Here is a 13,552-nt window from a genome sequence, read left to right on the forward strand (position 1 = left end):
CTGAGTCTATGTTTAGAGTTCCTCAGTTCGAAACCTAAGAAACTAATGTCTTAAACTGTGGAAAGGTTTTCTAATTGCAAATAATTTCTGGGAGAGTTTTATATTTGAAACTGGTTTAAAACTGTTTTTAGGTTATCATCAACATGAACACACAAAATTTTAAATGCTCAGAAACCTTGCAGATTCTTAGTGCTATATCTGGGGACCCTGTTGGAGAAACATTTTATGAAAAACAATGGTATTAAATCCATACAAGGGAATTTTTAAAAAATCGGTATATTTAATACTTTTGTTTGAAGAATTTTTCCTTTTGACGTTTTGACTAGAGGATTGTAAATGATGTGTATAAGCAGGACCAAGTGTGCGTATGAGCGAAGTTACAAAAAGAACCCCACCCTTGCAGACAAAAAAAATCTTAGAGATCTGCTGTGTCCTCTCTCAGCGCAGTTTCCTCCTCTTTGTAGAGGGCAGGCTGGGCTGGCTGAGCATGGGCCCCAGGGGCGCGATCTTTCCAACGTCCCAGCAAGTACATTTGCCTGCTGCAGCCAAGAAGACAGTCCCCATAAAAATAACAAGACAGGGCTCAGGTCTTGAGGACTGCAGGCAGCCTGGGGACACACCGTGTAACACATGCTCTACCAGCAGCAGCTACAGAAATATTTCAGCTTGGTGAACGTTTGGGATTATGAGAACAATGAGCACAGTCTCGCCCGACATATGACCTATTTTCAGTTAGGACGCAAGTCAGCTTGGAAGAGGCCTTCAGGGGGCTGTTGGGACACAGCCTGCCGGCGGGCCACAACGAGGAGGGTGGGGAATCTAGGTCAGGGTCATCGTGGGTTCTTTAATTTTCATCCCTGCCTAAAGGGCAGGAACAAGGATGGAGAAGGTAACAGTTACCTGTTCAAAAGAATGGAGTCCGCTTTCTTTTCCTAACCTCACCATATCTTCCAAAATGGCTTTCTTCAGCTCCTGAATTGAACCATACAGGTAAAATTACAAGGCAAAAACATAGTTCAAAATGGAAATAGAGGCATCAATGAGTTTTGAGCGAAGGTGCAACTGGCAGTCGTACCAACGTTCCCCGCACCCTTCACACCTCCAACTGGTGGTCAGCATGCCAGTTGCCACCTCTCATCAGGCCAGTAAGCGCTGGGCAGCCTAGGGGGTGACTCTGTGGAGGCTGAAGGTCTTTTTTTAAAGTGGTCCTCTGGTCAACATGGTGAGTCCCAAGGGCCCTGCCACCCCCAGAAAAGCCCAGGGTCCAGTGGGAGCTCATGGCCGTTGCTAAGAAATAGACCATGTGATCAAGGGGCCGATGCTGAGCCAGGGCCCAGAGGTCCTCTTCCACAGGACCTTCTATGTGCCGTGAAAAGAAAGGCACCACGGGCTAATGCTCTCAGCAGGGTGACCTGTGCTACCTTTTCTTTTTCTTTTTTGTCTTTTTATCTTTTCAGGGCCATACCCGTGACATACGGAGGTTCCCAGGCCAGGGATCCAACTGAAGCTGCAGCCACCAGCCTCCACCACAGCCACAGCAACGCAGGATCCGAACCGTGTCTGTGACCTACACCGCAGCTCACGGCAATGCCGCATCCTGAACCCACTGAGCGAGGCCAGGGATCAAACCGGCATCCTCATGGATGCTAGTCAGGTTCGTTCACAGCTGAGCCATGACGGGAACACCATGTGTTACGTTTTCAATTCCGTAATTGTCTACCTAAGCCCAGGAGATACAAAATCTACCTCACATTAGGTGAGAGCAGGGCCAGTGAGTCAGAAGGCCTCCGCTCACATCTGACACTGCTGCTAAGCAGCTGTGTGGCCTTGGGCAAACCACCTCCCTCTCTGGCTCCTCCTGCAAGGTGCAAAACAACAGGGCTAGGCAAGCTTTCTGTACTGTCTCCCGGCCAGAAAATCAAACAGTTTAGCAGACATTCTAAGAAGTATGAGCTCCTTCTGCCATAACAAAAACGACCAACCTCTGCTTTAGGATTCCCACCATTTGTAAAATAAAGTTAGAAATCTCCCGCCATATTCAAATGCCACTTGCTTTCTATCCTCTCATTATGCGCTATCACAGAAGGGCCGGCAGCCTTTCAGGGAACGGGCCCCAGGTACAGACCTTATTTGCGCAGAGCTCTGCGTACGTCCCTTCAATTCCTCTCTTCTGGGCCCAAGAGGGCATGACTTCCGGGTCGGGTACGACAATGCCCACCAAAAAGGCCTGCGGTCCCACCAGAGGAAAAACACAGTTATGACAAAGGCTTTTAAAGTGGTTATTTGTGGCATTCTCAGACTCCACTCTTTTCTAAAAATAAGTATGTTTATGTTACCAAACATTTCCACAAATGCATCACACATTCTTGACAAAAATATCCTTGAATATTTCTGATATTCTTAAATAGTTCTTGAATATTTAACTTTGTGGAAAATTAATAAAGGATAAGGAGATTAAGAATCAGTAAGGTCAGTTCTATATGTGCCTGTGATTCTCATGCCAATCTTTTTTTTTGCTTTTTAGGGCTGCACCCACGACATATGGAGGTTCCCAGGCTAGGGGTCTAACTGGATCTGTAGGCGCTGGCCTACGCCAGAGCCACAGCCATGCCAGATCTGAACAGTGTCTGCAACCTACACCACAGCTCACGGCAACACTGGCTCCTTAACCCACTGAGCGAGGTCAGGGATCAAACCCGAAACCTCGTGGTTCCTAGTCGATTCATTTCTGCTGTGCCACGACAGGAATGTCGCATGCCAGTCTTAAATGAGTACGTCTTTAGGATACTAGTCAACCAGCTCTATGAACCAAAACACGTATTTCTCAGGATTTCCAGGCCATTTTGAAATTGCTTCATTAATATGATCTGCATTCATTAAGAACACCATTTTTTTTTTTTTTTTTTTGGCTGTCCCTGCAATATATGAAAGTTCCCGGGCCAGGGACTGAACACACACCACAGCTGTAACTAGAGCCACAGCGGTGACGATGCCAGATCCTTAATGCGCTGAGCCAAGGAACTCATGAGAATACCGTTTTAATTTTTAAAGCATTTTCTTGGAAAATAATTTAATAGTATTTAATTATATAAATCCAATGATAGCACGGAATATATTCTTTATGATCTTTCTATTAAAAGCAGAATATAAGTCTTCTCTAAATAATTTAATCCTAAACTGTATCAGCATATTGACTTAATATATTAAGTTATATTATCAGTACCATTATTTGCAATACTGTGTCTATTTATCCATAACCTTCGTTTACATATTTCAAAACCCAAATAGCAGAAAGCCTGACTCTTGCTTTAGCATCTTACCGCAAAATTCCTCTTGGGGGTACGCAGAGAAATGTTAAAATGAGTGGGAATGTTTATTATTGCCACTTGATGTAACTTATTGACCTCACTGCAACTTATCAAAGTATAAGCAATTAAGACGGCTCCTTTAGAAAGGCATTTTCCCTCATGATCTGAGAGGCAGGAAAATACCCATGTTTGATTGGAAATCGATGTTCATCAATGTAATTGAATACCAGAGACCCAGGAAACTATTCCCCAGTTTTTCAGCAGGCCCACACGTGTGGGAGGGCTGAGGCGGGGAGACGCACCTTTAGGCTGTCCCCGTGCACGTAGACTTGCGCCACAGGCTCGCTCCGGATGTAGATGTTCTCGATCTTCTCAGGCGCAATGTACTCTCCCTGAGCGAGTTTAAATATGTGCTTCTTCCGATCAATAATTTTAAGAGTTCCTGCCTGCGGAGTTGGACAAACAGCTTCATAAAAAGATGGCATTCCAAAGCCAGAGCCCCTCGCCCCTGTCCTGTCCCACCCTGCAAGCCCCTCCAGACCGGCTCCTGACGGCACGCCTCTGCTCTCCTGGAGCCACAGTGTGGATGGAGAGGGACACTGCCGCCAGCGGGTGGCTCCCACGCTCTGTGGGGCTGTGATGGCCCCCCTGAGCTCCCCCTCAGCATTCTCCCCAGTCCCCCTCCCACCCCTGCCACCCAGTGCCCAGCAATGGGTGTCCCCCTTCTCAGAAAGCCCACCTTCTGAGCCTCCTTCCCATCAGGGCTCCTCTCACCCAGGCCCTCGCTCCAAGTGATCTGTCCCTTTTCTCAGCAGCATCTTCAGATTTGCTCCCGTGAGCCATGCATGAGCCTCCACTCCCCGAGGGCAGCCTTACCATCCTCCACCCACAACACAGCTCTGGCAGCGGCGCCCAGATGGCATCGGGAGCCCTCTCCCACCAGGGCCTCTGCAGCAGGTGGCAGCCACTTGGGCAGTGAGTGTTTGTGACCCTGGCCTGCAGGACCCCCACCCACCCCCCTGACTCCTTATGACCTTTATCACTTTCCACGTGAAGAGAGGGTCTCTCTCCTTTGGCTCAGCCCTCGAATATTGCAATTTCCTCACCTCCACTGACAGCGACCACCATTCCTCTCTTCAGTGGCTACTCCCGTGTCTGCCTGAGCTTCCAGGCAGAGCTCGTCACTACGTTCCAGACTCAGAACCTCACTATTCTCAGAACGCTACAGACACCAGGCCATTTGTCCTGGTTGATGTTACCTCCCCCAAAGGAAGGTCAACATCCTCCTCCTCGAGCCTGTCCGAGTCCCCAAACCCCACACGGGGAGACGGCCTTGCCCCCGGCCTCTCTTGGCACGGTCAGCAGTCAGGCTCATCCGTCCTCACTTAGTTAAACCCTTCTTGCAGCTCCCTCCTCCTTCCATCAAAACCACTTCCGGATCAGACTTGTGCACACACTCTGGGTCTGCTCCATCTGTTTAGTCACCAGAACCAGAGTAATCCTGCTAGAACAGGAAAGCGAGCAGGCCCTGTTTTGCTCAAAATCCAGGCTGGATAATCGGGCACTCTCCCTGCACTGGCCTCTTTGGTCTTCGTGGCACCTCATCATCTGGGTGTCATCACCTGTGTTTCACAAACAGTGAAGGTGAGGATTAGAGAGGCCAGTTAACGCCTCCAGAGCCGCACGGCCAAGGGGTGAGAGATCCAGGATTTGAATCAGGTCTTTCTGGATCAGGAACTTATACCTTTTCCTTGATCTATTTCAAAATAATAATAATTTTTTAAAAGATGGCTCCCACAGACTGCCTGCCTGCTGCCTTAGACGCTGAGTGCAAGCACAACACTAGCTGTTTCACATGAATTACTTTATTTGCTTCTCATAACACCCTGCAAACTGGGTGGTTTCATCCAAGTTATTGGGCATAAGCAGCAGATCCAGGTTTTTTCCAATTTTGAGGGTTCCACCCCCTTAAAATATAATATAAAAGGAAGCACAGAGCCTTAAAAGGGGCCTATGAAGGGGTGGGCTGAAGCCCAGGCTTCGTCAGCTGATGGGACAGTCTAGCCTCTGCCAGTGTCCAGAGCCCCATTGCTTCTCCAGCCTCCCTCCTCCACACTGTGGGCCCTCAGAACTGCTTGCCTTGGAGTTCCCATCATGGCTCAGAGGTTAACGAACCCAACTAGCATCCATGAGGACATGGGTTCGATCCCTGGCCTTGCTCAGTGGGTTAAGGATCCAGCATTGCGGTGTAGGTTGCAGTTGCAGCTCAGATCCCGTGTTGCTGTGGCTGTGGTATAAGCCGGTGGCTACAGCTCCAACTGGATCCCTAGCTTGGGAACTTCCATATGCCACGAGTACAGCCCTAAAAAGATAAAAGAAGGAAGAAAGAAAAAAAAAAAAAAAAAAAAAAAAGAACTGCTTGCCTCACACCTCCAGTGTCTCTCTACTTAGCACGTGCTGTATCACTCCTGCCTGACTGTCCTTCCCGCTGTCTCCTCTCCCCTTGGAACAGGACTCACATCCTAGTAAGCGCTGTCCTGCTCTGCTTCTCCCCCAGGGGAACGTGGTCCTCATCTCATGCCCATCCCATGGGGTTGGGAATTGGCTTAATGTGCCCCCCACACCCCCCCGAGCAGAGTGCCTGGCTCAGGGCACACACTGGGGACACATTCCTGTCTGCTGCGGGAATGAGGGTTTCAAGCAGGGGCACATCTGCTCACCAGCCCAGAGAGCCCCTAAAGGGACCAACATCACTCACATGTCTGATAAACTCAACATCTCAGAAAGCCCACTCGAAACCTTAGCAATTTCTGAGAGACACAGGAAAGGTTTCCTGGGATAGACTACAGCAGGCAGGGGGCTCTCGGTTTCAGTGAGAACTTTTTTCTGGTCATAGCTTTCATCTCAGCATCTCCTATGTGCCAGGTATTGTGCTAATAATGGCTTTATAGGTATAATCTCACTTATTCCTCATAACCACAGAGGTAAGCCATGGTATCACCCCCTATCTTACAAATGACAGAATGAAGTACCATTTACTGGTTTTGGCTAAAAGTTGGGGGCCACAGTCAAAGAATGCCATGGAGGTTTGCTTTCTTTTCTACAGGTGAGGCAATATGGAGCCCCAGAAAGGGCTGACACTTTGCTCAAGGTCATGAGAGCAGCTGCTGGCAGAGACAAAAGAACCTCAGCCCCCTTCTGCCCAGCTCCAAGCTTTTCTCAGCTGGTGGTCAGTGTCCATGGGCTCCCAGGCCCCACCTTGCTCAGATCTCCCAGAACTACGAACCCCCTGCTCCTTGTATTTGACCCACTGGATTCCAGAGCGCTGTCAGATCTCTTTCTGGATGCCATTTCAAGGTAGGATGGGGCCTCAAACCCCAGCTCTACTCTCCCCAAAAGATCCCCGTCACCTTCATCAGGAGGGTGGAGGAGGTGGCTTGCGGGTGGGGTAAAGAAGAACCTCCCAGTTCCTGGAAGAATTCTGGAATGACTGATGGTCAGGGCAGAGATGAAGGAGAGTCCTGCCTCAGGAGTGAATCAGACCACACACCTCCCATCAGCACCATGCGCGGAGCGCCATGGTTCCAAGCATACGCACCGGCAGCCACTTCCCAATGTCACCAGTGTGAAGCCAGCCCTCGCTGTCCAGGGCCTCCTTTGTCCTCTCCGGATCTTTCAAGTAACCTTTGAACACATTTGGTCCTCTCACACATATCTGTAGGGACAAACACCCAGTTTGGCTGGCTGATTCCACCAGAGACTCCTGAGCCACTGCTTCATGAACAGGCTCTCGGCCTTCCCATCTCCTTCCACGGAATGAACAAGCACAGGCCAGCTCTATCGACCCTATGGCCTATCTGCAAATGCTCATGTTTCTGCTTGGACAGATACACAGCAGCAAGCCATGCCAGTTAAGACGAAAAATGGATTTTTAAAAAAGCGTAGGAGGAGTTCCTGTTGCGGCTCAGTTAAGAACCCCACATAGTGTCCATGAGAATGCGGGTTCGATCCCTGGCCTTGCTCAGTGGGTACAAGATCTGGCATTGCTGCAAGCTGCAGCATAGGTTGCAGATGTGGCTCAGATCCTGCATTGCTGTGGCTGTGGCGTAGGCAGGCAGCTGCAGCTCCGGTTCAACCCCTAGCTCGAGAGCTTCCATATGCTGCAGGTGTGGCCCTAAAAAAAAAAAAAAAAAAAGCTTGGGAATCCCAAATCTTGTTTTTGACCAGTTCAGTTCCAGATTTGGGGGTTTGTTACTTCATGAACAAGAGAGAAAATGCCCAATTCATTTGGGTCAAATTCATCAGTTATATAAAATGACTTTACATATAGGGTGAAAAGAAAACATTTCCATTTTTTTTCTTTTACTCACTACATGTACAATATGCACAGACATGAATGCCTTACTGCTCTAGTTTACCTCTCCTTCTCCTTGGCTGGCCCAATAATTCAGCTCCTCGACGTCAACAAGCTTGATATGATTGCAGGGTAGAGGGGCCCCGACGTGACCTAGAACACCAGAACAACATGGCACATGTCAGTGCTAAGGTGAACTTCAGCACCAAAGATGCTTCGTGCCACGTAAAACCCCTCCAGTGGCCCAAGAGCGGAATTAGGGATGGAGAGCAAGACATCTTTAGATAGGCATTGTGACAGGCAAGCACTGACGGTAAAACAAATTTCTGGGGAAAGGAGAGGCCAGCCTCAGAGGTTTTACATCTGACTCTGGTCCACACGTTACATTTTGAGTAACAAAGGAATAGAAAACAAGGATGAGGTAACTCAACCCTCACCAAAAATAAGACTTCAAATTTTCTTGGTCTGACATACTCCAGCCACAAAATTACATCTAAGTCATTTTCTAGTCACTGTTTGTGGTTGTTACACAATGCACTGGTAGGAACTGGCTTTGGCTCAAGCCGTTACTCCGTCAGATTGGACTGCCACAATTCACTGGCGAGGCAGAGGATTTTTAAGCAGGTACTGGCCAAGGTCCTGAAATAGTGAGTCACGTAGACAAAAAGGAGGCTGCGACACTTGTCTCTTTTAAATGAAAGACTGTCAAAATCTTTTACAATATTTTATGATGAAAACTATCCTCTCAAAACTATTGCAAGTTTTTATAGCAAGGGTGCATAGAAAATTTAAAACCTCAAACATCTCACATAGGAAAATGTAGAGGATCTCAAAAGAGGGAAGAAAGTGTCTGACAGGAAGGGTATTCCTCTAAGTAATGAGTACATATGATGGCAGCGACCAGAAAAAAGTGAACGAGCCAGGACCTCAGAAGACAGTCCTTGTAGTAAATTTGCCAGGGGCAGAGTTGCCAACAGCTTCATGTAAAGGAAAGGCTTTATTCAGGTAGAGTTTAAAGAGAGAAAACTGTGCCTGACCTGGCCAAATGTGATTTCAATTTAGAATCCCCCTGTCATGCTTCTGCTGACTACCTCAAGGTGCTCTGAAAATAGTATTGCATCACTGAGGATATCTCTTTTCTGAGCACATGGTTCCAAGTTTTCTAGTTTGTAGTTGAGCAAACTTAAGCTCAGCTCAGTGAAGAGTGGCCTCAGGCTCACAAAGGAAGCTGGTATCCTGAAGGGTTCTTTTCCTGAATGTTCTCCAGACTCTTCCAGCAATTTGTCTAAATTTGGTGATGAACAATACAAGAGCTGTCTACTGCTTCCTCCTTGTCCTGAACGAGAAATCTCCTCAGGATGAGGGTGTGGATAGGAGCTGCCCCTTTCTGAGAATGTCACTGCCTTTTAGATACTGCTGACACAGGAGACCATAGTTCCAAAGAGCCTGTGACATGGCTCTTTGAGAAACAGCACATTGGCCGCTACGAACTTGCCTCTCCTTTCCGAATCATATCCAATTCATTCTAAAATGACTGTAAGCAAGACGGTGGGATGTTAGAAACTATAAAATCCAATATGCTGATATTATAAACATATTCCTCCTGAGCTGTATTTTGTGATCTATTACCTTTTTTTTATGTGACTCCTATTTACCTTAAAAGAAACAGGAAAATGCAAAATAAAAAATGGTAGAAAATACAAAAACATATAACAAAACAACAGATCCATAATGCCATAACACTTATAAACAGCATCATTACGTTTCCTCTGTTTCTTTTGCTAAGTCCTAAGTGCCTATGTAAATATACTTGCCGAGAGGAAGCCTTAGAGCCTGCTGTTCTAACTCACTCCCACATCTCCAGCCCATCCTACCTGAGGTCCAGTCCCCAGGTGTAGTGAAGGTACATCCAGCTGTGCACTCGGTTTGGCCGTAACCTTCATAAACCTTCAAGCAAAACACGGAGACTAGGAGTTCCCCTCATGGCTCAGTGGTTAACGAACCCAACTAGTAACCATGAGGACGGACACAGGTTCGATCCCTGGCCTCTCTCAGGGGGTTAAGGATCTGGCGTTGCCATGAGCTGTGGTATAGGTCTCAGACATGGCTTGGATCTCATGTTGCTGTGGCTGTGGTGTAGGCCAGCAGCTATAGCTCCGATTGGACCCCTAGCCTGGGAACCTCCACATGCCAAGGTGCAGCCCTAAAAAAAGCAAAAAAAAAAAAAAAAAAAAAAAATCATGGAAACTACACACACTGTAGGCATACACCCTCCAGAGGCTGACTGGCTGTCCTTCTCAGCCAGTTAACCTCCCACTGAGCATCTGGCTGCTCCATGCTGGGGACAGTGGGAGAGGAGGCGCTGTGGAAGTAGGTAACTCCAGGTGAAGCTGAACCCGGACAACAGCTACTTTGTTTGGAAGAAATGTTTTTTTTGTTTGTTTTTAACCACAGATACTTAGTAGGTAAGGTGACGTGGTTTGGGCGAAAGGTTTCTGCGCTATTTTCAACCACTGATTGCTTTTCCTTTGAATGTGTACTGAACCTTTTAAAATCTTCTAAAGGTTTTATTTTATCCCTGTAAGATATCCCCCCTCAGAGTCCCATGTGCAGACCGGGTGGGAGAGCCTGCCTGCAGGAGTGGCAGGTCATGTTGGTATAAAACAGAGATCAGTGTAAGAAGCCCACGGCTCCTAAAGCATAATTGAGGCACATACATGTAAGAAATAGATGTGCCTACTTTGCTTAAAGCCCACTAGTTACAACTATACTCTGCAGATGTAGGAACGTAATAAATATGAATTGAATGGCTATATGAAGGAATGAATTTTTTTTAGCAATAACAAAACTTACAGTGTCCAATTAAAACACAGAAATGAACTTCCCTCCCCTTCCCTCATGCCCCTTCTCTGGGTTGGGAGATGGTCTGCAGGCGGGAGAATGCACAGGTGCTGGCACAGGCATGGGACCTACCCTCATGATTCCAGGGTGGACACGCACCTGGGCTTTCCAGAATGTCACCAGGCTATCCTGGCTCTCAGTGACACTGGGCTTTTTATATCTTCAGAGGAGGGAGCTTTTATCCTACAAAAATCTTGCCCCCAGGATCTTTCTCTGGAGAGTAGAAGGCATAATGGGTCTCCTGCCCTGTCCTAACATGCACCCCACTGCCTCCAGAGAAGACCACATAAAGGCAATACCTGGCACCCCAGAGCTGCCCGGAGGAATCCCAGGACTGTTGGTGATGCGGGGGCTGCTCCGGTGACAATCATCCGCACACACCCACCGAGACTGGCCTGTGGGAAAGAGAGAAGAACCTGCCAGAGCTTGTGCTGCTGTGGGTGGCAGGTAGCTCATCCGTGCCTCACCCAAAGTCAACATTCAACCATTGTACCCTATCAGGATCCTAGGGTTGGGATAGAGAGATGGCCTGAGGCTGTACCACACATGAGAAGTCCCTTCTCCTTCCAAATCAATCAACCCAAACAGCTTTGCAATCCAGCCCACAAAAGGCCAACTCTTTGATGTCTTTTGAGATGAGGGCCATTGATCTGTGGAGCATGGTATAACTTTGATTTTCTCTTTCTTAAACTACACAGTTGTTCCCTCACTCGCTCATCATTTGCAAGCATCCAAAACAACTACTTAGGGCAATTTCTCACTCAGTGGGTTAAGGGTCTGGCGTTGCCGTGAGCTGTGGGTGAGCTGTGGTGTAGGTTGCAGATGCTGGATCAGATCTGGTGTTACTGTGGCATAGGCTGGTAACTACAGCTCCGACTGGATCCCTAGCCTGGGAACTTCCATGTGCCATGGGTGTGGCCCTAAAAAGAAAAAAAAAAAAGACCAAAAAAACCCCCAAAACTCTAGTGGGGATATAGAAATGAGCAATTCATAAAGGGCTTGGTTTGGAAGAGGTTAAAGGGATGGGAAATGGAGGGAAAGGAAGATTTTTGGCCATCTGACCAGAACCTTGTGTTGCCAGAAAGCCACCAGGGTCAAGGCTACAGGGAAGGGCAACAGAACCTTCAGGCCCCAGGAGCTCCTTGGTAATCCTGCCTAAGTTGCTCTAATGCTTTTAGAGATCAAGCAACTTAATTTCCAGAAGTCCTTCTTGCTGACTGCCTTTGGCAAATATAACACATCTCCAAAGAACAAAAATGAGTCCGTTAAAATTTCAAAGGTTGCTTCAGCTTTGACTTTATCAGTAAATAAGTTACTATAAGATTACAGGTCACTGGGATGAACTTCTCTAATTCTTCTGTGAGGTCACCCTGTGGACACTTGGGTGTCACACTATCATCCCATGCTGATTTTCTTACCTGTCTTTTTTTTTTTTTTTTGGTCTTTTCTAGGGCCACACCTGCGGCATATGGAGGTTCCCAGGCTAGGGGTCCAATCAGGGCTGTAGCCGCTGGCCTACACCAGAGCCACAGCAACGTGGGATCCGAGCCATGTCTGCAACCTACACCACAGCTCAGGGCAACACCGGATCCTTTACCCACTGAGCAAGGCCAGGGAGCGAACCTGCAACCTCGCGGTTCCTAGTCGGATTCGTTAACCACTGAACCACAACAGGAACTCCCTCTTACCTGAATTTTGTTAAAGAAGAGTTCATCCCAAATACTATCATTCCTGATGATTCCACTCCGGACCTCTGCCTGTTTACGTTTTGCTGCGAATTCCAGGAGCCAGCGCTTTAATGGCGTGTTTGCCTGGCTGAAAATCTAAGGAACACAAGTTAGAGAGAGCTGTCGAGTCTGTATGTATGTCCCACTGCCAGAAGAAGGCCCCGACTGGCCAGGAGAGAAGCCACACTTTATTTTTGCCTCTGCAGGAAGTCAGCGAACATGTGACATCCAGTTAAAGCTTAACACTACCAAGGTTCAGGCACACTGTGGGGAAAGGTGCTTCCCCCCAAAATCTCCCAACCAGGGTGCTGGAGAATAGGAAGAAAAGAGGAGGAGGGGTGAAAGGTAGGAAAGGACAGAGGAGATGAGTTCCAGGACACAGGGTGGAGGTGTAGAAAGCCTGCCTGGGGCTCTGGCCTCTGTCCCAACAAGCAGATCTGCAGCCGCTCAGCCCGCGGGGCTCACCTTGTCATACATCCGGTTCAGCAGCCGTGGGACCACAGGGAAGATGGTGGGGCACAGAGCCTTCATGTCATCCGACAGGAGGCGGATGTCTCCCTGGAAGAAGCCCACGCGCCCCCCGTGGCAGTAGACGACAGACTGGAGGAAGAGCACAGGAAGGGTCCCTCAGGGTGTCACTCCTGGTGGCAGTCCAGAGCTATCCAAAGCTCTGCCCAACGAGGAGGGCACCCACGACCCCCTAACCCAGCTCTGGAGGAAGCCATCTGAGGGGACCACACCCCCCGCCACACCTCCCCACTAAGTCCCACTCAGACATGGAAGAAGCCAGAGAAAGGGTGGGATTCCGAGCCTGTGGGAGATGCTAGACCAATGTCACTGGAGCCTGCCCCTTCATGCTTATCCCCGAGCCCTGGACAGGGGTAGCCCTGGGGACTTCCCCAGGGACATCCTGGCAACTCTGGGAGTCCTGGAGATACTGCTAATGTTGGCTGTGGGAGGCCAAGAGGGAGCCTGGCTGGTTGCTAATGAGAGTAGGAGTATGCCAGGGGCCTAAGACAGGCTCCTTTCTTTAATGCTCATGGTAAGCCTATGAAGGAGACAGAATTTCTTTCTTTTTTTCTTTTGGCCACACCTGTGGCACATGGAACTTCCCCAGACCAGGGATTAAACCCACGTCACAGCAGCGACCCAGGCCATGGCAGGGAAAATGCTGGATACTTAACCTACTGCGCCACAAGGGAACTCCGGAATTTCTAATCCTCATTTTACAGAGTGGAATCCAAGGGTCAGAGAGGTAAAGG

The 13,552-nt window shown here is 48.4% G+C and overlaps 1 protein-coding gene across 9 annotated transcripts in view; it reads right to left on the reverse strand.

The window, feature by feature from the left end:
- ACSL6 (acyl-CoA synthetase long-chain family member 6) overlaps positions 1-13,552 on the reverse strand; it is a 67,946-nt gene that overhangs the window by 15,094 nt on the left and 39,300 nt on the right. For all 9 annotated transcript variants that reach the window (XM_021084743.1, XM_005661633.3, XM_021084741.1 and 6 more), the window contains 9 exons: positions 12,756-12,890; positions 12,252-12,386; positions 10,863-10,958; positions 9,537-9,609; positions 7,727-7,815; positions 6,907-7,023; positions 3,611-3,754; positions 2,126-2,227; positions 901-972 (listed from right to left, as the gene is read on the reverse strand). In XM_021084743.1, the coding sequence (XP_020940402.1) occupies positions 901-972; positions 2,126-2,227; positions 3,611-3,754; positions 6,907-7,023; positions 7,727-7,815; positions 9,537-9,609; positions 10,863-10,958; positions 12,252-12,386; positions 12,756-12,890 (963 nt within the window). The remainder of the gene's footprint in view (positions 1-900; positions 973-2,125; positions 2,228-3,610; positions 3,755-6,906; positions 7,024-7,726; positions 7,816-9,536; positions 9,610-10,862; positions 10,959-12,251; positions 12,387-12,755; positions 12,891-13,552) is intronic.

Source organism: Sus scrofa, chromosome 2 (assembly GCF_000003025.6).
Source record: "Sus scrofa isolate TJ Tabasco breed Duroc chromosome 2, Sscrofa11.1, whole genome shotgun sequence".
Classification (NCBI taxonomy): domain Eukaryota; kingdom Metazoa; phylum Chordata; class Mammalia; order Artiodactyla; family Suidae; genus Sus; species Sus scrofa.